General features: G+C 54.4%; 2 protein-coding genes and 1 pseudogene across 2 annotated transcripts in view; 2 read left to right on the top strand and 1 right to left on the bottom strand.

Moving 5' to 3' along the window:
• The window catches only part of TBC1D10A (TBC1 domain family member 10A), a 30,569-nt gene extending 17,430 nt beyond the window's left edge, over positions 1 to 13,139 (top strand). Inside the window, exons 2-9 of the mRNA XM_037052497.1 lie at positions 253 to 352; positions 4,370 to 4,477; positions 9,248 to 9,354; positions 10,277 to 10,391; positions 10,471 to 10,536; positions 11,243 to 11,432; positions 11,562 to 11,716; positions 12,310 to 13,139. Coding sequence (XP_036908392.1) covers positions 253 to 352; positions 4,370 to 4,477; positions 9,248 to 9,354; positions 10,277 to 10,391; positions 10,471 to 10,536; positions 11,243 to 11,432; positions 11,562 to 11,716; positions 12,310 to 12,795 — 1,327 coding nt within the window. The 3' untranslated portion in view covers positions 12,796 to 13,139. The remainder of the gene's footprint in view (positions 1 to 252; positions 353 to 4,369; positions 4,478 to 9,247; positions 9,355 to 10,276; positions 10,392 to 10,470; positions 10,537 to 11,242; positions 11,433 to 11,561; positions 11,717 to 12,309) is intronic.
• LOC118991359 (uncharacterized) lies at positions 3,404 to 3,584 on the bottom strand (annotated as a pseudogene).
• Positions 13,140 to 15,419: 2,280 nt separating the features above from the next.
• On the top strand, positions 15,420 to 19,631 carry CASTOR1 (cytosolic arginine sensor for mTORC1 subunit 1). Its single transcript, XM_037052496.1, has 9 exons — positions 15,420 to 15,673; positions 16,272 to 16,342; positions 17,489 to 17,676; positions 17,761 to 17,893; positions 18,160 to 18,283; positions 18,495 to 18,608; positions 18,698 to 18,780; positions 18,866 to 18,960; positions 19,095 to 19,631. The coding sequence occupies exons 1-9, from the start codon at positions 15,561 to 15,563 to the stop codon at positions 19,161 to 19,163; spliced, it is 990 nt and encodes a 329-aa protein (XP_036908391.1). The 5' UTR covers positions 15,420 to 15,560; the 3' UTR covers positions 19,164 to 19,631.
• The last annotated feature ends 2,890 nt before the right edge of the window (positions 19,632 to 22,521 follow it).

Genomic DNA, 22,521 nt, shown 5'->3' with positions numbered 1-22,521 from the left:
GTAACCCTTGGCCCCTTGACACACTGCGGGAGTGGGCACTTAAATCTGCTGTCTCTCTGGCCTGTGCCTTTCAGGGAGGGGGCAGAGTTTCTTCTCATCTGTGTTAGGGTGTTCATGGGTTAGCAGCCCCAGAGGGAACAGCAGGTGTGGAGGGCAGAGGGAAAGGACGACTGACTGGACTGGTGGCTAGGGCCTAAGCCAAGGCCTTTGCTTCTCTTGGCACTTCTGATCACCCTGCCCTCTGCTCCGTAGGCTGGAGGAAGTCCCCCTGGAGGTGCTGAGGCAGAGGGAGTCCAAGTGGCTGGACATGCTTAACAACTGGGACAAGTGGATGGCCAAGAAGCACAAAAAGGTGAGGGGCCTAGCTTTGGGCTTTGGGTAGGGAGTTGGTAGCCTGGGGAGGAAGAGGAAGAGGGAGAGGGAGGAACTATATCAGCTTAGAGCAGTAGGGGCTTTTCCAACTGCCAGTTGCTGTAGGTATGCCCCATCTACCAGTTCTGAAATGGGAACAGAAGCTGTTTGGAGGCCAGGGTCCAGCCTTCACTTGGTTTTCCCACATGACTTCAAACTCATGCAAACTTTGTCCTAGGGGCAAACTTCAAAGATGCTCTTATAGGCAGAAGCCCTTATAGGCAGCTTTCCTTCATTCCTTCCTGAGGAAGTCTTCACTGCTGCTTACCCATCAAGCAGGACTTTATAATACTCATAATAGCTAACATGTGTCAAACATTTGCCATGCGCTGGGCACTTGACCTGGATAATCCTATAATAACCTAGTCAGGCTGGCAGTAGTAGTATCCCCAGTTTACAGATGACCTCCATATCAAAATTTGAACCCAGTTGTCTAATAATTTTAGTGCCTATACTCTTCACCGCCACAATAAGGGGGATTTCTTCACCCTCTAGATTAATTTAATCAGTTTTCTCTTGCCTCCTGGCCAAAGCAAAAAGAAAGAAAAATAATCTCACAGTTTAATAGTCTTATAAAAATGAAAACATGAGTGGGCCTTTTCTAGTCTGGCTGTCTTTACACACCAATTCTATTGCCCAGCAGGAATGGCCTTGACCACCACTCATGTATGAGTGTTGATGCCCTTGGCCACCTCAGCAGGGTTCAGTTACTCCCTAGCCTAGTGGAGGCCTGCCCAGAGCCTCACAGCTGGGGTCTCTCTGCACAAGTTCCCAGGACAGAGAGCAAACTTTCTGGCTCGTTGTCTTCAGCTGACACACTGGTGTGGTTTAGGCTGGCCCAGCTAGCTGCAGGGCCTAGCAGAAAGCTCAGGATCAAAGGTCAGGTATAGGATTGGACCCCACCCCACTGCCTTCCTCTCTTCCTGCCTGTGGCTAACTTGGGGTGAGTCACTTCACCCTTAGCCTCCTATTCCCTCATCAATTGGGAATGACAATCCTGTTTCAAGGCTCCTATGAGGTGGTGACTGTAAAGCCCTGTGCTCATGGGAAGAGAGGAGCAGACCTGGGCTCTGACTCTGGGGTATGTTTTCCTGCCTTCTCACCCTTCAGCTCTTACCCTGAACTTCAGCTCTCTCTCCACTGTCTTTCGTTCGTGGTGACTAGTGGCTCTGACTTTCTTGCCACAGCCTCCCTTGCAAATGGGGATTCCAGAGGGGTGCCTTGGGGAGCTCCTCTCAGCACAGCAACCAGCACCACTTCCTCTTCCCCTTTGCTTCTCTGGCAGTGTGGTTAGAGGCTGAGGGCCACCACAAGAGGCTTCATCCCACCCTACCCAGAGGCTGTAACCCTCTGCTCTGCACTAGCCTCCTCAGCAAGTGGTCACACTGGCCCCATGAGCTTTTCCTGCTTGGCTGTGCAGAGTTGGGCTCTCCCTGTGGTGAGGAAGTCATGGCACAGGAAGGATAATACCTGTTTCGGGAAGTGTGTGCAGACCCAACACTTCTGGGCTTATCCCAAATCCCCAGGAGAGGGGCCCAGCCCTATGGCTGAAATGCTATCTTCTCCTATAGGACTCTGCTCAAGCACTCTGAATTAAGCTGGTAGGGTGAGAGTGTGGCCTCACTCTCAATGTCAGAGACCTCCTTTCCCAAGGCACTGCCTCAGAGAATGATAATCTCTTATGCTTTCCTTACTAATCCCCACTATTGCCTTCTTCCTAAGGCAGGAATGTGGAGATTATCTCTGCACTGAGGAGAATTCTACAGCCAGAGTGTAAAAAGCTAGCTGAACTCCTGGATTTCATTCCCCAGCCCTGACCCTGACTGAGGTCATGGCTTCTTTGAGAACCTTAGTGGACTAAAGGTATTCCTGGGCTCTCTTGGGGCAGGCCAAGTATGATAGGGCTCTGCTGATGTGGGGCCTGGTCTGACTGAGCTTGACCCTGAGGGGAGCCCAAAGGGCTTGTGACTCTAGCCCATACTGCATCCCTTTGCCAAAACCTGCCCAGACCAAGTGGCTTCCTTAAGGAGACCCTTGTCCCACAGCAGTGGGAAACTGCTCCCTGCTCCCAGAGCCTGGGGCAGTTCCCTTCCGCTCCCGTACCCTCCCCACTTTGCAGACAGTCTCAGAAGCTTAAGTTTGGCTCCTGTGACCAGTCACTCTGCTCTTCCCCCACTGCCCTCAGTCTCTGCTTGTCTCCTTCCTGGTTCTTGACTCTTTCTGACCCTTGGAAAATTTTCTCTTGTTTGTGCTGATCATCAGGAAGCTGCGCTTTCTGTGTTCCCTCCTCTGAGACTTTGCAGTGGGACTGTTTGAGGGGGTTTCCAGGTGAGGGGAAATTAGGTATGAGCCCAAGACCCTGAGTTTTTTCTGTCAGGCATCCTCCTGGGGTGGAGGCATGGAAAGAAAGCCATCATTTATTGAAGACAGACTGCTAGGCATATTTTTCCCCCATTCTAATAGAATCTTAGGTATTGTCATTCTGATCTTACTATTAATGAGAAATGCTTGGCTCAGTGCTGGATGCAAACGCACACCCAGGTGCTCTCCCTACTGCCCTGAGCTCCCATCTGTTTCATCCTAGGCCAGGCTGCTTAGTATAGGGGTTGAGGGGAGTGTCAATTCTCCCACCCCCATTCTCACCCTTCTTGACCCTTAGCCTTGAGGTCAAGGAGGACAATCAGGGCAGCTGCCTCAGAGCCTCATTCAGTCTTCATCCCAGGGGGAGCTTGCTTCTCTGCCTGGCTCTGAGAGGCCAGTGGAGGGGCATGGGACTGGATCCCTCTAGCCTGTGTAGTGTAGCTAGGAGTTAGTGAGGTCCTCTACTGTTCAGTCACCTCTGATGGTGTGACCTTAATATTTTTCCTACTCTTTGCCTCATTTTCCCCATTTGTAAAAGACTATGGTTTTTCACACTGGATTTTGGCATTGGAAGCCTTTTTTTCTTTTCTTTTTCTTTCTCTCTCTCTCTCTCTCTCTCTTTTTGTCCCCAAAGAGGTACACCATTCCCGGAGGTACTGCAATACCAGGTTGATGCCGAGCAAGGTCCTATTCTATCTCCCTGCTCCAAAAATCCATTTAACACATGGTCCTCAGATGGAGGATGTATCAGATGTTAAGCTGACAAGAACGGATAGCTATGCTTGATTTTAGCCAAAAGGCCGATAAGTGATGGAAGTCTTTTTTTCTGATAAAAATAGTTATATATGAATTGAGCATTGGCTGTAGGTCATGAGCTACCCAAAACACTTTCTCCCTCACCTCTACCAGTCTGTGAATGATGAGGGAAAGACCTATGACATTTTAGCTCCCAGACCAGCTGCCTCTGCCCCAGGCTAGTGATCATGGGAACTCAGGACTAGGGAGGGCAGACAAGAGGGGGGTTTCTTGATCAGAACAAAGAGGAAGCCATTTTGATCGGCTCCCATCTTCCCTCTGAGTTGTGTTGAAATTTCTCCTCTCTAGGCTGGCCGTGTCCTACTACATGGCCTCTTAAACAAAGACCGCCATGAAAGTGGCTGGGCCACTTTTTTGGTCATTTCACGAGCTACCCTTCCTATGGCTAAAGCTGTGCCCCGCACCATGTGGATCCCTTCCTGGTGACATCCTGTGGGGCTCCTCCAACTTGTATTGTTTCATTTTGATTCAGAAAATGTTGCTCAGGATTCAGAAACCTGTTGTAGACCTCAGTAATACCTGCATTGTCACTGGACCAAGGGATGTAAGGACTCTGCCATCACCTGCTGGCAGCACATTTAATTGCACTCACACACACCCCCAGTCATAGGATCTGCATCATAGCAATAGTAGGAAAGTCATCTTTTCTCCCCTTTTCTTCTCTTGCTAATGTGTTCACCAAAGGCCTGCCATGCACCAGCAGAGGGGCTGGGCTGGCACACAGCCTCTAGGGGAGCTGCCTGGGTGGACACATTGGCACGGCCCTCCTTTTGACTTTCAGATCCGTCTGCGGTGCCAGAAGGGTATCCCACCTTCTCTGCGGGGCCGTGCTTGGCAGTACCTGTCAGGAGGCAAGGTGAAGCTACAGCAGAACCCTGGAAAGTTTGATGTGAGTTGCCCTTCACTCTCTTGCTCCTTCTACATCTCCTGGCATCCTCCTCTTGACAGTGATCCTCCGTGTGTCCACCTGGACCTCAGCAGTATGAGCAATGGATGGAACTGCGCATGAAGTACCTAACTGTCCATTCTAGCCTTTTCTCTTGACAATCACTCAGGTTTGCTTTCTTGTGTTCAGGGGGCCACCTCTCAGCTCTTCATGAGGAAGGGACACTCAGACCACTTCCCTGAATGCCTGGGGCCCTGTGCTTAGGGCCTTTGGGAGTCTGCCTAGTAGGGCCACAGAGTCCTCAACACTTCCTGGCCTCCCATCCACTACTCTTTCTCTCTTCTCATTCATGCTTGGCCAGACACAGTTCACCTGTATTGCTTATGGGATTATTAGCCCAGGGTGTGGCAAAGCCAAACTATATCATATCCTTAGGAGTCAGAAGCCAGTTAGTGGCCACTCTGTCCTCCATTCATGGGGCTTCTTGGGCTTCCCTGGGCTGGGCAGCTTCTCTAGCATGCTCTCTTAGGGAAACTATGGGAGGCATTTGGCTTCCCTGGGGTTGCTCCGGCTTACCTACTGGACTTGGCCTCGAGCTTTCTCCCAGGCTCTTGGAACTGATAACAGAAAGACAGCGAGAAAGCTGTGAACCACCAGCTCTTTGTTTGCATACTTCATGATTCAGTGAACACCATTCCTAGACAAGGGTGGGTGAAGCAGGGCAGCCTAGAGTTTCTGCTATCGACCTAGAGAGGGTGAGAGCTGTTTGCTGGCAGTACTTGGTGCTGGAAGTCAGGGAGTCTGGTAGAGTGTGTCTGCCTGGAGGCAGCTCTGAATTAGGGCATTAGGACTGGACAGACCCCACTCAAGCAGCCTCTCAATTTCAGAGTCTTCGTCCCAGTGACAACATATCTTCCATTTCATGGGGCTACACCCTGGGCAGAGAGGGAGGCTGAGGGGTGGGAGCCCCACCTAAGTCCATAGCTTACTTTCGGCTGCCAGAATATAGCATGAGAGCTAAGAGCTTGGGCAGCCTGGCCAGCCTCCTGTTAGCAAATGTGAATGCATCATGTGTGAACAGCAGAGCACAGAGCTGTGTGTACTGAGTGGTGTGTCGGGAGAGGAATGGGCCACCCCTGTGGAGTCTTGAAGGTTGCTTGTGGAAGGAGGTAGATTTGCCAAGAACGGTCTTCAGGATGCCCTGAAGTAAAGGTCTTCAGGATGTCCTGAGACAGTCCTAGGGGCTGGAACAGTGGTTTATGGGCACACCTGGAAGGGCTTTGCCTATGAATGACACAGAGGAAATAGACAAGGATGTTAGGCTCCTTCTGGCTGCTGAGGGCACATGAGCCCAGAGCAGAGGTATGGTGAGGGGGCTGCTGGTAGCAGCACATACTTGTTTCTATGCTCCCATGCAGACTGAAGTGGCCAACCCCAACCTCAGCTGTCAGGGCAGGTGCTACAGTACCTGGTAGCTCTAAGACAGAGCCTCTCCTGCACTTACTCTTTCTTCCTCTTGTCTTGGACAGCACCTTCCACTCATTTCTTACCTAGTTTTCTTCTCTGGCTTCACCTCATGATGGCACCAGTGCCTTCAGGCTCTCTTGGAGGCTGCAGTAGCAGCACCATCTGCCAGCGACATACACCTGCCTTTTACTCTCAGCAGCCTTTCTCCCTACAGGTCCTTCAGCTACAGTGTTTTCATTTTTTACCCGCTTGTGTGTGGTTAAGCACCTTGGGCTGCTGAAGTACCAGGAGAGCACATCCTAGGAACTGACTTTTGGGGTTCTGAGGTCCCCACCTCAAGGGAACCCTCAGGAGAATTTGTGGGGCCTTTCTCCCCTTTCTGACAAAAGCAAACCTGCATTGTACTCAGTACCCAGCCCTTGACCTGACTTAGGGGTGCATAGGACACAAACAGGCCCTAGTCTTAAGGGTGTGTGGGGCTCCAGAGGTTGCACACCTACCTCTTCAACTGTGTGCCTGCTCAAGAGTCTTCTTTGAAAGCCCCTGGCTCCTCCTGCCACACTCCAGCCTTGACTACTCCATCAGCTTTTTCTCTCAGTGCTTACTCTCACATATTAAGTTACCTGGTACCCCAGGTCCTTTAGTCCCACTGCTGGAATATCTCCACCAGGGGGAAAGGGCTCGTATGAAGTTACCTGCCAGTCAGGGCCCAAGCCCGTGCCTGCGCTCACTTGGTGTGTCTGCTGAGGACCAAGCCTTCCTCCTGGGGGCCTTCTCTGATGCTGCCCCAGCCCTGTGGACAATGGACAACGTGTGTTTAGTCTGCTTCCCGGATCAGCCCTCTAGATTTCCTTTTTTGTTGGTTTTCTTCCTTTTTTTTTTTTAAAGATTTTATTTATTTATTATTGCGGGGGGAGAGAAGGAGAAAGAGAGGTAGAGGAACATTGATGTGCGAGAGATACGTCAATTGGTCGCCTCTCACATGTCCCCCAGCTGGGAACCTGGCCTGCACCCCAGGCATATGCCCTGACTGGGAATTGGACTGGTTCAGTTCCCTTTGGTTCACAGGCCAGCACTCAGTCCACTGAGCCACACCAGCCAAGGCAAATTTTTCTTCATTTAAAGTTGAGGTATGAATATACATAGACTAAAATGCACAGATCTTAAGTGTGTAGTTCAGTGAGTTTTGACAAATAATATGCATGTACCTAACATGCAGATCAAGATATAGAATATTTCAAATGACCAAAAAATTATTTTTTTTATGTAGTACAGTTGACTTTTTAAAAAAAATATTTTATTTATTTATTTTTAGAGAGAGAGGACAAGAAGGAGAAAGAGTAGGAGAGAAACATCAATGTGCGGTTGCCTCTCATGTGTCCCCCACTGGGGACCTGATCTGCAACCCACGCATGTGCCCTGACTGGGAATCGAACCAGTGACCCTTTGCTTCACAGGCCCATGCTCAATCCACTGAGCTATGCCAGCCAGGGTGACTTCTTAAAAAAATCCTCACCCTTGGATATATTTATTGAGTTTCGAGAGAGAGAAAGAAAGAAAAAAAAAAGAAAGAGAGGGTGGGAGAGGGAGGGAGAGAGAAAGAAAGGAAGGGAGGGAGGAAAGAAAAGAGAAGAAAAAAGAAAGATTGATTGGTTGCCTCATGTACGCACCCTGACCGGGGTTGAACCTGCAACCTTTTTGATGCACAGACAGTGCTCCAACCAACTGAGCCACCCGACCAAGGCATAAAGTTGACACTTGAACAAGGTGGGAGTGAGCGGTGCTGACTCCCCATCAGTTGAAAAGTCCACCTATAACTTAAGTTGGCCCTCTGCAGTTGACTCTTGAACAATACGGGCTTGAGTTGTGTGAGTGCACTTATATAAGGGTTTAAAAAATCTGCATATATTGAAAACACCAATTTGTGAAGATCCATGCATCCCTATGTTCACTGAAGCATTATTTATAATAGGCAAGGTATGGAAGCAACCTTGGTGTTCACTGATAGACAAAAAGATATAAAGGGGATGTGGTACATATGTACAATGGAATAGTTGTTGGCCATAAAAAGAGTGAAATCTTGCCATTTATGACAATATGGATGGACCTAGAGGGCATTTTGTCAAGTGAAATAAGTCGGACAGAGAAAGACAAATACCGTATTATTTCACTGATATGTCAAATCTAAGAAACAAAACAAATGAACAAACAGTGAAACAGACACAAACCCATAGATACAGAGAACAAACTGATTGTTGCCAGATGGGAGGGAATAGGGGATGGATGAAAAGGTAAGGGATTAGGAAATACAAATTGGCCATTACAGAATAGTCACGGATATAAAGTACAGCATAGGGAATATAGTCAATAATGTTGCAATTTTATGCATGGTATCAGATGGGTACTACACTTACTGAGGTGATCACTTTGTGAGGTATATACATGTCTGCTAAGTTGCATACTTGAAATGGGTATAGTACTGCATGCCAAGTATAATTTTAAAATACATTTTAAAAAACTTACATATATTTGGACCCCTGCAGTCTAGCAGTTCAAAGTTGCACTGTTCAAGGGTAAACTGTACTTTGTGTTCATAAATGGTATTCATGCTGAAAATGTTCACGGAAATTCAAAGAAAGTGGTTAAACTTTGTTGAAATCTTAACACACAGAGATGGCTATGAGGTTAATGGTTTGACAAATGTCATGTCCTTCCAGACAGCACTGTGTGTAGACCACACACACACACACATACACTCACACACTCACACACTCACACACTCACACACTCACACTCACACTTCCTGAATAGGCCACACCACTAGCACAGGGAGACAGGTAGCCAAAGAGTTGGGACTGATGGCTCCGAGTCAACCTACCTTCCAGGCCAGCTCCATTGTTTTTCTAACTACAAGGCCTTGGGCAAATCACTTCTCCCTCATCTGTGAACAGTGTAATGATAGGACTTTTATGGTAGCCTTCCATCTTAGGGGTGTGACATAAGGTGAGTCCTAAAAGAAATTTCTGTAAGTTATTTCCAGCTACAGCTATAGTGGACATTCTTACCCATACAGGTCTTCCTGGGGCCAAGATTACCACTCAGGATTTGCAGGGCCCTCCTTTACCCTTGCTTCTTTGCTCTGCCCAGGCTTTTCCACCTGGACTTCCTGGCCTATCTCTGGAAGGCCTGGTTCATGATCGGATTGGGTGGGCACTGCCCCTGGTAGGGCCTCCTCTAATACCTGGGATAGTTTTATCCTTCTAGCCATCCCTAACTCCTAGTATATTCTCTCAACCTTGCTTCTAGGAGCTGGATATGTCCCCTGGGGACTCCAAGTGGCTGGACGTGATTGAGCGTGACCTGCACCGGCAGTTCCCTTTCCATGAGATGTTTGTGTCCCGGGGGGGCCATGGGTGAGCAGCCTGGGCGTGGTAGTCTGTTGATGGCTTTAGGCCCTGTCCCTGAGAAGTCAGAGGAGGTAAATGCATTTGGAGGTATCTAGGGGGCTCAGGAGTTAGGGACCCTGAACTCCACTTTTAAGATTTTGTTTATTTATTTATTTATTTATTTAAGGGCGAGGGCATGGGAGGGAGGAGAGAAACATCAATGTGTGTGAGAACCCCCCAACTGGGGACGTGGCCCACAACCCAGCCATGTGCCCTGACTGGGAATTGAACAGGCGACCTTTCAGTTCACAGGCCAGTGCTCAACCAACTGAGCCTCACCAGCCAGGGCCGGAATTCCACTTTTTTGTTTTCCTTCTTTGCTTTGAGTTTAATGGGTCCTCTTGGCATCTCTTCTTACCTCTGGGGTAACTTTCATTATTTACTCCCCAGAGGGAAGCCCTTGTCCAGCCTGATTGTTTCCTAGAAACAGGTTTTAGTGGGGAGAAAGACAGTTAGAGATAGCAGGGTGAGCAGAGGGTATGTAGGAAGGGAGAGAAGTGGCAGGCCAGGACACCAAGACAAACCCCTGGAACAGAGTGGGTTGGCTGAGATGCCACAGCTTCTGGGTGAGGGGCCCATACTTCTAGCCCCCAACACATCTTGACCCTGTATCTGGCATCCTGCCTTGGCCTTGCCCCAGTGCTTTCTCTTTTGAGGCTCTGCTCTCACCTGTCAAATGGGGGAAGCACCTCTCTTCCTCCATCCCCTGGTCATATGAGAGTTCATGTGCTACAGTTGGAGACTGACCCCTTAGTGACCACAGTCAGATCTCATCCCCTCTCCAGAGAAGTACAAATCCTTAGACAAGTCTGGTCTAGTTGGGCAGAGGTGAGGGCAGTGGGTATCAGAGTCATACCTGTCATTCCTGCAATGCTTGGCCTTTCCACAGCCAGCAGGACCTATTCCGTGTGCTGAAGGCCTACACGCTGTACCGACCTGAGGAAGGCTACTGCCAGGCCCAGGCACCCATTGCTGCTGTTCTGCTCATGCACATGCCTGCTGAGGTACCACCAGGCCCTGGGCGAGCAAGTGGGTGGGCAAGGAACACCCAACAGCAAGGCTTTACATCTCTTTTGCCCACAGCAAGCGTTCTGGTGCTTGGTGCAGATCTGTGAGAAGTACCTCCCTGGCTACTACAGTGAGAAACTGGTGAGTGCTTGCTGGGCCCAGGACCTGGCCTGGGACCTGCCCCAGGCTGGACACCTTTGGTGGCATCTCCAGGACTTTTCTCTCCACAGGCACTCCAGCCCTTGCTTGAATGCTTCCTAGCCTTCTTTCTTTCTTCTGTGCTTTCAAGCTGAAGTCCCCAGGCCAGCCAGGGTCAGGTCTCCCAGGCTCCAGCATCATCAATTCCACACTTGTTTCCATTTCAGCCTTCAGCCATCTGGCTACTTGGCAGGATCATGTTTTCTCTAGTGCACCAAGTTCTTCCCTACCTTGGCCTTGGCATAGACTTAAACCTCTGCCCCTTTCCTTCCCTTCCTTCCTCTGGCAACTCCTTTCCCTCATCTTACTGCCCTCAGGGAGCTTTCCTTGACCCTGACAAAAAGGACATCAGGCACACACCACTCAATATTCCTGTTCCTGCCATGTTCTGGGCACTTAGTCCCCCTCCCACTCTCCCTAGGTTTTTTGCTCCTGTGACTCATGTCTATCTACCTCTTTTCACTACATGCTCATAAAGGGGACTCTCTGTGGGCTCATCATTGTATTCCGTAACCTAGCGTGAGGCTGGCTCCCTGCAGGCAGGAAGCCACCTGAGGAATGAATGAATGCTTGCCTGGTGCTGGTGGCTGGGTGAGGTCCCTGCCTTGGTTGGTGCGGGCCTGTGGTCATGACTTCACTCTCCCCTCAGGAGGCAATCCAGCTGGATGGGGAGATCCTCTTCTCGCTGCTGCAGAAGGTGTCCCCCGTGGCCCACAAGCACCTCAGCCGGCAGAAGATTGACCCCCTGCTCTACATGACAGAGTGGTTCATGTGTGCCTTTGCCCGCACCCTACCCTGGAGCTCTGTGCTGCGTGTCTGGGACATGTTCTTCTGCGAAGGTACTGGGCTGAGCTCCAGGGAGCAGCCCCCTGCCCCCAGCCCAGCCCAGCCCATAGGGGAGCCTCTCTTGTCAGAGAAGGTCTCTGAAGGCCCCCTGGTACTCACTGCCCACGCCCCCCCGATTACAGGAGTCAAGATCATCTTCCGGGTGGGGTTGGTGCTACTGAAGCAAGCGCTGGGCTCCCCGGAGAAGCTCAAGGCCTGCCAGGGCCAGTACGAGACTATCGAGCGGCTGCGAAGTCTCAGTCCCAAGATCATGCAGGAAGCCTTTCTGGTCCAGGAGGTGAGGCCCATACCTTCCTCTCACCACTGGGGCGGGGGGGATGTGTGGGCCCTTTGGAGGGGAGCCTGGTAACCCTTTGCGCCTGATAGTGGGTCACTGATGCCAGGCTCAGTGTTCAGCAGCCCAGCATGGTGTGGGTAGACCTCATCCTTCTATCAACGAGAAGAAGGGGTACAGAGAGGTCTAAGTTTGTGGGGCTTTCCCTGTTCTGAACCACTTGGGAATGAGAGGAGCTACAACCCGTCACCCTCTCTTCCTCCCTGGTACCATATCCATGAGCTTGGCTTTAATTTCCTTTTTTTCTGTCTTTTGTGGATTTTTGTCTCTTGGAGGCTATAATTAGGTGACATATAGCTAGGTGAATGGAGCCATGAGTTGTGGGCAGCTTTCTCCTCTGAGGGAGTGGGTCTCAAGGGCCTGGCTCACCACTACTAGGAGACTTGTGACCACCACAGGGACCAGACCTTTATCCTTCCTATGGTCAGACTTTAGTGACCAGGACTGGGGGACTCTAAGGCAGAGGGGGGTGCCTGGGCTGGGAGGAAGGAGGAAGTTTCTTCCTGGTGCCCACCTGCCTATCACTGCTCCCACAGGTGGTAGAGTTGCCAGTGACGGAGCGCCAGATTGAGCGTGAGCACCTCATCCAACTACGGCGCTGGCAGGAGACCCGGGGTGAACTGCAGTGCCGCCCCCCGCCTAGGCTGCATGGTGCCAAGGCCATCCTGGAGGCAGAGCCAGGCCCTCGACCCACTCTGCAACCTTCACCATCTATCCGCCTGCCCCCAGATGCCCTAGTCCCTGGCTTCAAAGGCAAACCAAAGCCATCCAAGCAGATTCAGAAGGAGCAGAAGGAGCAGCAGAATCAGGAGAAGGCGAGTGGGCAGCTGGACAAGACCCCGATGCCAACTCAAGCCAAGGTGGCAGCCGCTGCAGGAGATGCATGTCCCCCACAGGATGTGCCCCTGAAAGACCCAGTCCACCTAGCCCCAGTCCCTCGGGACTCAGCTCCCCTGGATTCAGCCCACCACCGCTCCCAGGAGAGTCTGACATCACAGGAGAGTGAGGACACCTACTTGTAACCCTGGCATCTCAGGCCTCCAGGGCGGGGTCTCCACATACCTCCATGGTTCATGGACTGACACTCCAGGACCTGCCCACCCTCTGAGGGCTCAGCTGCCCGACCACTGGGTGCAGAGAGTCTGGCTGGCCCAGCACAGATTCTGCCTGAGCCTCCTTATTTATTTTTTCCAGAGTGGAGCTCAGGCCAGCCCAGCTGAGGCAGGCAGAAGTGAGGGCCTTCTCCTAAGGGGAATCCTACTGTTCCCCAGGACTAGGGCTGACATTAAGGGAGTGGGTGGGGTGTTCTTTGTGTAAAATAGAAACATGGGTTTTTTGTACAGAAATAAACAGGCTTGTGTAGAGAGCTGGTGTGTAGCTAGGGACTGGGAAGGGGTTCCACTCCTGGTGCACAGCATATCTTTTCCACTTCCTATGGAGCTGTCATCCACTTCCAAGCACCAGAGCCTTTTTGAGAAGTACCTTTGCCAGAGAAGATGACAAGTCCAGGGCCAGCCCTTATTCTTGGTCCCCGTTTTCCCTCACCCCATCCCTCTGCCTCTTGTCCACCACCTACCGTGGTTGAAGGTCAGCCCAGGAGAGTGAGGACTGAATCTCAGTGCTGGGGTGGAGCAGGGCCTGCTCTCCAGGCCTTGATCCCTATCATCACTGATTGGGAGGGGGCCCTTAAGGAGATCCCTTCAGGGTCTTTGTCCTCAAGGCGTGTCCTGGATGCTACTTGTGGCCCTGATAAGGTTCTGAGTGTTCATTCTGGGTCAGGTGCTGGTGCCAGAGGTGGCAGACCATGAATGGCCTCACATGTATAACCCAGGTCACCATTGGGAGAGAGGGGAGAAGGCTGGGTCTTGGATAAAAGGCCACCTGTCATTTAAGTGCCATGTTGGGCTGGTTGTGTCACCAGCTGATCAGGTAGGCTCTATTATCTCCATTTGACAGCTGAGGCAACAGAGGAGCTGAGTGAGAAAGGTGAGGCTCATCCAAATTTATACCCAGAGCCCCTCAGCTACCTCTCCTGACCAGGGTGTCCGATGACCTGGCTGACATTTAGGGCCCAGGCAGGCTCTGTGGTCACAGCCTGATGACTGTGAGGTTACGGACAGGGTGTCCCTGGGAGAGGCCCCCCTTCTGCTGAGGAAGCAGCTTTTCCAGTCAAACAATAGCGGCTGTTCCTGGCAGGCCACCAAGCAAGGCTGAGCCATGGAGGGAGGGGGGAGAAGAGGGAGGAGTAGAGTCTCCCTAGGAGCTTTCAGGCATCTCAGAGCTTTGGCCTGGAACGTCTTGTCCTGGTACAGCTGGGTATACTGAGGCCTGAGAAGGTCAAGGCAGGCCATCACTTCCTGCCTCCCAACCCTGACACCTGTGGTTTGCCACCACATCTGCACCATGAGTGAAATGAGGGGCTCAGCCTTTGAGGCCAGTCCCCTCCCCCTGACCCTCCAGGGGACAGGTCAGGATGTGGCGGCCGCACAGTGTTCCACAGGAACCCACTGAGCCAGAGCCCGGGGAGGGAAGGCACTGCCCTGCTTTCATCCGCCTACAGTGGAGGCTCCCGAGTAGGCAGGAGGCCTGTGTGGGCCTGCTTTAACCTGCTTGGTTCAAAGCCTCAGATCGGAGGCCTGAGGATGCTCAAGACAGACAAGGGCTCCCCACCCCCCGCCCCCCAGAGCATGCTGAGTCCTGCTACTGGGCCAGCCTTGGTGTGCTGATGACTGCTTAGCCTTGGGGTCTTAGACCTGAGGAGGCCTGAGCAGAGCCCAGTCCTAATGTCAAAATGAGCCCAAGTTAGTCCTAATAAGCCCCAGGCCTGTGGCATCTGCCACTGAGTGCCGAGGGCCTCCTAGGGCATGAAGCAAGTTTGGATATGCTCAGGCTAGATGGGTTCTTTTAATGGCTGCTGGCTTTGGGAGGCCTCGGCAGGGCTCAAGTCTCAGGTCTGAGACCCAAGTACCCAGTGAGCCCCAGATACATGGGCCTGTACCCTGCAGTCTGAGCCTTGGGCTTTCCTGGCCCAAGCATAGTCTTCAGGGGCCTCCTTAGGCGTGGCCACCTTCAACACCCTTCCCAACAGTATGACGCAGGTGGATGGGGCCCTTCCTACCTCTGTGACCATGGTGGGGAGATTTCTTCCATGAGAGGAAAGAGGGAGAAAGGTGCGTGGATACTTTGTTAGAGAATCATGAGTAACCAGGGCTGCGGTGCTGACTCCTACCCATCCATGCTCCAGAGGTTTGGGGCAGCATTCTAGCCCCAGAGAAGCCCTGATTCACCTCGCGGCCCTTCCAAACCTTAATGATCTCAATCATAAGACCCATTTTGGGGGCCTGAAAACCAGAAGCGATCTCATGCTTCCTGCAAGCTTCCTACCTCAGGTTCCCCCAGCAACCTGCGGAAAGGGCGGAGCCCGGGGAGGGGGCGAGGCATGGGCGGGGTCTACGGGACTGAAGGGGGTGGTGTCAGCTGGTGATCCCAAAGTCAGTGCTGAGGGAGCGGAGTCAGTCGGGGCGGGGCTCGGCGGTCGGGAGGAGCGTGGTGAGGCCCTGGCGTTAGAAGGGGGTGAGGCCACCCGGGATAGGCCGCGCGTCCCGCAGGGCGTGGCTATCAGGGAGCCCGACGCTGCGCCGGGCTGGGCGGTTCCGAGGCGTAGCGGGCGGCGTGGAACCTGGCTGCGCGGCGGCTCCTTTAAGCCCCCGGCACCACCCTCCACCCCGCCCCCGGCGCCGCCTGGGTCTGGGTGGCTGGTGGCGGGGTCGGGTCCGCGCGGACCGCGATGGAGCTGCACATCCTAGAGCACCGGGTGCGGGTGCTGAGCCTCGCCCGCTCCGGTCTCTGGCTCTACACCCACCCGCTCATCAAGCTGCTATTCCTGCCCCGCCGAAGCCGGTGCGCGCCCGGGTTCGGGGGCACAGATTAGGGTGGGCTCCACTGTCGCTCCGTGACAGGGTCTGGATATTAGAGTCGCCACGAGGCGAGCGGGGGCGAACGGGAGCGGGCGGGAGGTCCCTTTCACCCCACCCCACCCCCGAGCGCCATCCGGCCGGGCCTTACCCTCCCTGGGACCGCCGCCTATCCGGGGCCAGTTAAGGCGCAAACAGCCTAAAGTGGGCAATGCTTAATTCCGAGCGGTGTCAGATTGGGGCAATTCTTCCTGGCGACTGCGGGGAACTTCTTCCAAACGCCTCCCATCTGTTCAGAGGGGCCGGTGTAGGTGACTCTAGGTCCGATGCCCCCCGGGCTGTCTCTGCAAGCGAGCCTCTCCTCCCTCCGGGAATGGAGGGGCGAGGGGCTCCTGCGGAGTTTGGGAGGCGAAAAACAATTCGCGGTTCCGGTCATGGGGCCCGCACCCCACAGCCACTGGGAGAAAACTGAGGTTTGATGGGGCAGGGGGCTCCTGGCGTAGGGGTAATTTGGGCGGATGGAGCCAAGTCTACCCGCCCCCTCCTCCCAGCCCAGGCTGAAGATGTTCCCCACCCCCAACCAGGTGCAAGTTCTTCAGCCTGACGGAGACTCCCGAGGATTACACGCTCATGGTGGACGAGGAGGGCTTCAAAGGTGGGGGCTAGGCTGGGGAGAGATGGTGCACTCTCCTCTTCGCGAGATTCTCACTAGATGCTGAGGGTCCAGTGACTCAGGAGCTGAGGCCTTCAGGGCAGCAGGATCTGCATTCAACTTGAATTCCTCAACTCACTGGCTGTGTGCCCTTGAGCAAGTCACTTCCCCTCTCTGAGCTGTTCGTTTCCTCTTATGGAAAATGGGTAGTTATAATTCTGATCCGATAGGGTCCCATGAGGACTGTGTTTGAAGGGCACTTAGCAGGCTCCGACTGGCAGCAGGAACTCAGTTATACTTACTGGCAAGAACCAGGGGTTCCTGTGGCTGTTGTATCGCCTTAGCCATTATTTTCCCCTAGACTTTTTTCCCTGGTGCTGTTCATCTCCTCCCTGGCTGTCTGGGAACTCCAGGATTCTGAGGGTTGGGGAAAGAATGCAGGAGCAGGCAGCCAGCCCAGGGCAGGGTCCTGGGGGTTGGAGTAGGGGGAGGTCTTAGCCCTGCTTGGGCAATTAACAGTCACCTTGGCCCTAGCCCCCTGATCTGGATTGAACTCCAGCCTGGCCCCTCCCTGGCCTCTGGAGCTGACATCTGGCTCCTGCTCCTGCCAGCGTGACCTATCCTTACAGGCCTGGAGTCTCAGGCCAGCCAAATGGGGCTTGACCCTTCTCCCATTGAACTTTTGTTTCAGGACTTAGTTTCCCTGTTTGTACTGCAGAAAAGTTTGGATCGGAAAGTTTAGGTCTGTTCAGGAAGAAGGGCATATCCCAGGCAACCTGATCTCCTGGCGCCCTCTTGTGGTGCCCACACAGTATAAAGCCTCAACCCACAAAGCATGGTCAGGAGGTACATACTGTTATCCCATTTTACAGATAAGGAAACTGAGACTCAGAAGTTAAATAATTTGCACCAGGTCAACAGTAAGTAAATGAAAAAGCTGGTATTTGAACCCAGGCAGGCCAACACCTGAAGCATATCTCAGTCCTTGCATACATGCAGGTGTCAGGCGCAAAACTTGCGGGAGGTAGATAGCCCCAGTACTCAGACCTGGCCCTACCTTGGTAGAGCCCTCCAAGGCACTAACAGGGAAACCCAGGGGCAGGGGCCAGTCCTTCAGGCCCTGACTGGTCATGTGGCCTCTGCCTGCAGAGCTGCCCCCATCTGAGTTCCTGCAAGTGGCTGAGGCCACGTGGCTGGTGATGAACGTGTCATCCCACAGCGGTGCAGCAGTGCAAGCTGCTGGGGTCACCAAGATTGCCCGCTCAGTCATTGCGCCGCTGGCTGAGCACCACGTGTCCGTGCTGATGCTGTCCACTTACCAGACAGACTTCATCTTGGTGAGTTTCCCGCAGGTGCCAATGTAGAGCAGGGTGGTATGGCTGCCTGGGACCAGTGTGATATGCCTTCTTCCTTTGGCCCAGGTGCGGGAGCGGGACCTGTCTGTGGTGATCCACACGTTGTCCCAGGAGTTCGACATTTACCGAGAGGTGGGCGGGGAGCCAGTGGCTGTTGCCAGGGATGATTCCAGCAATGGCTTTCCCCGTGCTCAGCATGGTGAGGGCACCCTCTACACCCAAGCCTGGGCGGGTGGTGGGGGCTCCTCTTCTCACTGAGGCCCTTGTGCAGGTGTGTCTGTGCATGTGGGGAGAATAGCTGACACTGCCTGCCTCACAGGATAGGGAGTTGGGGCTGGGGAAACTAAGGCAGGTTTCTGCAGAACAGGATGCTATACCCAGCCCAGGCCCCTCCCTGGCCAGCCACTAGAGGGCGCCCCAGCCCACAGTCCTTTTTTTCACTCTCCATCTGGTTCCCCCCCATAGGGCCCAACCCTACAGTGCATCCCATCCAGAGCCCTCAGAACCGCTTCTGTGTCCTCACACTGGACCCCGAAACACTGCCAGCCATCGCCACCACCCTCATTGACGTCCTCTTCTACTCCCACAGGTGGGCCTCATTTGCATTTAGTCTTTGTCTTCACATTGTTCGCTATGGTCATTGTTCCCATTTGGAACCATTAGAAGATCAGGGTCCTAGGACAAGAAAGGAAAGTAGCCCAGGGACAGGAGGGCTGGCTCAGGAGTCTAGAGGCTGACTGGGAAGAGATGGAGTGGGCTGGGTGCCTGATAGAGTACCTGAGCCCCCTGTCCCTCCTCAGTGTCCCCAAAGAGGCAGCCTCTGGTGATCCTGGACCCAGCTCCATCACGTTCTTTGCCTTCTCCCTCATCGAGGGCTACATCTCCATTGTCATGGATGCAGAGACACAGAAAAAGTATGTGACCCCTGACCCTAAGCCAGGCCCAGGGAAGAAGGAGATGGAGCATCAGACTCAGGAGTCACCAGGCCCCCCTGCCTCCCCAGGTTCCCCAGTGACCTCCTGCTGACCAGCTCCACAGGAGAGCTGTGGAGGATGGTGCGCATCGGGGGACAGCCTCTGGGTTTCGGTGAGGAGCACCCCATGTTTGGGGGCTTGGGGAGGGCCCGTGGGGTGACCAGGGTGACCCATGTGGATCTCTCCTCAACCCTCAGATGAATGCGGGATCGTGGCCCAGATCGCAGGGCCCTTGGCTGCGGCCGACATCTCTGCCTACTACATCAGCACCTTCAACTTTGACCACGCCCTGGTGAGCACCACAGGCTGGGAGTGGGGCTCCTAGAGGGACACCAAGGCCCAGAAGGATGCGGGGGACAGGAGGTGGTTCCAGGGGGCCAGGAAGTTGGAGCGGCCCTGACCCCTTCTTCCCCCACCTGTCCACAGGTGCCTGAGGATGGCATCAGCAGTGTCATCGAGGTCCTCCAGCGACGGCAGGAGGGCCTGGGTTCCTGAGGCCGGCGGGGAGCAGCAGGCTCTGTGCTCTCCCCTGGTCCCCAGGCTTCCAGAGACTTCTCTAAGCTATTCCTCAAGCTCTGGAATGAGCCCACTTCCCTCTCCTTCCTCCCTCATTCGTGCAGGAGGACCCCCTCCTTCTGTGTTCTGTATGTAAGCTGCGTGCAGGCACCGACTCTCACGTGGACACACGTGTCTGCCCACACAGGGGAACACGGTGCTCTGGGCTTCCGCAAGGAAGCCCTCGACCCATCACTCCCTGCACAGCCTCCGGCGTTTGCACATTCCCTGCCTGAGGCTCGAGTCGTCCCCCCTCTCAGAACCCCGGGCCAGCTGCGCCCTGGACAGGGCCCTGATCTCCGTTTTGCCTCTGGCTGGGTCGCCTTCCCTGGCCAGGTGAGTTCTGACAGTGCCTCCCTGTCTCAGGGCCTCCAAGGAAAGTATTTTTACATCTCTCTCTTCTTTTTTTTTTTTTTTTTTAAATCCAACTTGTTAATAAAGGGCTTGCAGTGACCAGGCTGGGCTGTGGTCTTTGGGGGTTGTCTGTGCTGCCCCTTGGGTCCCACTGCCTGAAGTTCTGGTCTTCCTTGCAGCTGGCTTGGGTCCGGCTCCCCTCACCTGCAGGGTGGCAGTGAACCAAGTCCACTCTAGACAAGGATCCAGAGCCGTGAAAAGCGAAGTGACTTAGCTAAGTTTACATGATTCCCATCCGGGGCTCCCTGGTTCTGAAGTCTGGGCCTTTCTTCATTCTTTGCTGCTCCTGGAATAGCCCAGAAGGTTCTGAACCTGGGTAGAAACTCCCAGACCTTCCTGCCTGGGGAGCCCCAGCTTTCTCTGCCCCCTCGGGAATGGCTACCCTGTTGCGAAACCACCTTGAGGAGAACCTAAGAGCGCCTTTCTTCCAGGCTGCTGCCGGCTTTCTTTTGGACCACGCGTGAATCTGGCTGTTTCCACAGGAGTCCCTGCTGGCCCAGAGACCAGTCGGTTCTTGCCTCCACAGGTCACCTGGTACTGTGGTGGAAGGGGGCCGGCCAGAGCAGGGACTTGGGAGTCCGCACAGTGGTCTTCCCCTACCGGGAGGACAGGACAGGGGCCTGGAGGCCACCTGAAGCCCGCTGTCCTCTGGGCTACACGCCTGGGCCAGGGGCTCAGTCAGCACATCTGGGGCCATGTTTCCTGTCATGGAGGGCCCACCTCTCCACTCGGCGTGGCTGGGATTCCGCTGCGGCCTGATGGGGCCCCACAGATGCAGGGGGAGGTTATCGGGCGCCGTCAGCCCAGACCCGCCCGCACTCAGGAAGGGAAGAAGGGTGTGACTTCGCCGTACTCAGAGCTTGCGGTGGCTCCCCAGAAAAGTCAGAGCGGGGCCAGGCCTCTGGCAGTGCGCCCACCCTGACCCCGGGGACCTGGGGACCCACAGATCAGAGGAGCTGAGCGCGCATCTTGGCCCGGTGAGTGAGCAGTCAGGGACCCTGGGCCTAGCCATTTACCCTTGGCCTCAGTTTCCCCTTGTGCATGGAGACCCAGGAGTCCGCGCCTTCAGGACCCGATGCCCCGTGGCCCTGGGCAGGGGGCGTTTCTTTGTGGTCTTTCTCCAGGGGAGGGGGTCTCGTTCTTCCTGAAGGGCCTGTCGTGGACCTGCCTGGCTTAAAAAATGTCTGGGGCTGAGGTGGGGGTTTTAGAACCAGGATTCTCGGAGCTGCTTGACCTGCGGCTGGAGAGCTCCTGGCCTCACATTTGGCTCTGGGGGTCTCTCCGTCTGTCTGTGTCCCTCTAAGTCCCTGCTTGATTTGAGTGTTTTTGTCTTTATGGTTTTTCAAGTGCCCCAGGCCTCGCCAGTCCCTCAGACCCCACAACGGTGAGTTCTTGGGGCTGCCCACATGTCTGGCTCAAGTGAAGGGCTGCAGGCGTCCCCAGTCAGGTGTACAGGCCGTACTCGGGCATACCCAGACTCGGTCCAGGCTTAGAGGTCAGCGTCCCCACGTGTGTCTCTTTCCCCTCACATGTGTCCAGGTGGAGACTTTTTAGCTCCCAGGGTATCCTTGCAGGTCACTGGGCCAGCCCTTGACCTTAAGCGAATTACAAAAAAGGAGACCTAGCTCCACTTGGGGTCAGGCATACAGGGCTTGGGAAGTACCTGGGGGATGCGACCCTGACCGCACCCGCTGCCGATGCTCTGGATGTTGTCATCGGACAGGCTGTCACAGGCTGAGGGGGTGGCTCTCGGAACCGCATCCTTGTTTCACCCATGCCCTGGGAGGGTTTTAGGGCAAAGAAGTCAGTCTGGTCATCCCAGCCTGGGGTTGGGCTCAGCTTGGGTCAATCATGACCTGGGCTGGGGACACTTGCGGACATGCAGCCTCTGTCTCTGTGCTCCTGCCCTGGAAGCCCCGTCCGCCTGCCCACGTCAGCACAGCCACGCCCAGGCGCGGGGCTCAGGGCCCCAGCCCCGAGTCTGAGTGCTTGTCGCCATGAAGACGCCCAGCTAGCCCGGGCCTGGGAGGGCCCGGCCCACGGTCCCTCATGGAGTGGGAAGGTGCTCGCGGCCCTCCGACCGCAGCCGGGTGTCCAGCGTCTGCAGGGAGGATGTGGACCTGGGTGGGGGGTTCTTGGGTGGGTGGGGACAGGACATGAGGAAACCTCAGGCGGGAAGAGTCAGTTGCTGATTTTTCGTGCCTGGACGGAGGAAGTGACCTCTCGAGTCCTCCTCGAAGATATCTAAGCAGAAATTCGGGGTTTGTAGTCCTCACCGCCACCCCTGCCAGGCAGGTCCATGTGGTCCCATGCGTGCCAAGTTGCTGCAGAGCTGGGTTCTTGGTCCTGTGTGGAGGGGAGAATCAACTACACGCTTCTTTATGTTCCACCAGGCCCCAGGATTCTACTGGGTGGGAAGGGGCTGAGCAGGAGCCAGGAGGGAAGCCCAGTCTGCAGCTAGCTTCCCCTGTCCCTGTGTGTGTGTGTGTGGGGGGGGGGGAGGCTTCATTAATTCATATATTCAACGTGCTCTCCATCCCCCTCAACACCAGGGGAAGTGAAGCACAGAGAGGTGAAGTGACTCCCCCAAGCTCACACAGCTGGGCAGGGCAGAAACAGAGCTCCAAAAGAAGGGGCCTGGGGAGGTTCCCTGGAGGAAGGGACACTTTAGTTGAACCCGGAGAGATGAGGCGATTTTGTAAGATCCCTCGCAACCCCAGCTGTCTGCGTTGGTGGCTGGGTGTCTGCTGCCGGTGGCAACCAGTGCGTGGGCAGGCACGCGAGGCCTGGCCCCAGCTCCTCCCTGACCTTGGCCCTGGCCGGATGGATGTGTTGAGCAATGGCTGTGATTTGTGTCTCACTTTCCCAGGCCAGCCTGGTGCGG

Source organism: Sturnira hondurensis, unplaced genomic scaffold, assembly GCF_014824575.4.
Source record: "Sturnira hondurensis isolate 20B ecotype Veracruz unplaced genomic scaffold, ASM1482457v3 Scaffold0007406, whole genome shotgun sequence".
NCBI classification, from domain to species: domain Eukaryota; kingdom Metazoa; phylum Chordata; class Mammalia; order Chiroptera; family Phyllostomidae; genus Sturnira; species Sturnira hondurensis.
Note: the sequence above shows the minus strand (reverse complement) of the source record. Positions and strands in the feature narration are given on the sequence as shown.

Bases quoted from the DNA above. Each gene is read 5' to 3' on its own strand.
- CASTOR1 (XM_037052496.1), top strand. From the start codon at position 15,561: ATGGAGCTGCACATCCTAGAGCACCGGGTGCGGGTGCTGAGCCTCGCC. The intron at 18,609-18,697 runs GTATGTGACCCC...CTGCCTCCCCAG, and splicing joins GATGCAGAGACACAGAAAAA to GTTCCCCAGTGACCTCCTGC. The intron at 18,961-19,094 runs GTGAGCACCACA...ACCTGTCCACAG, and splicing joins TCAACTTTGACCACGCCCTG to GTGCCTGAGGATGGCATCAG.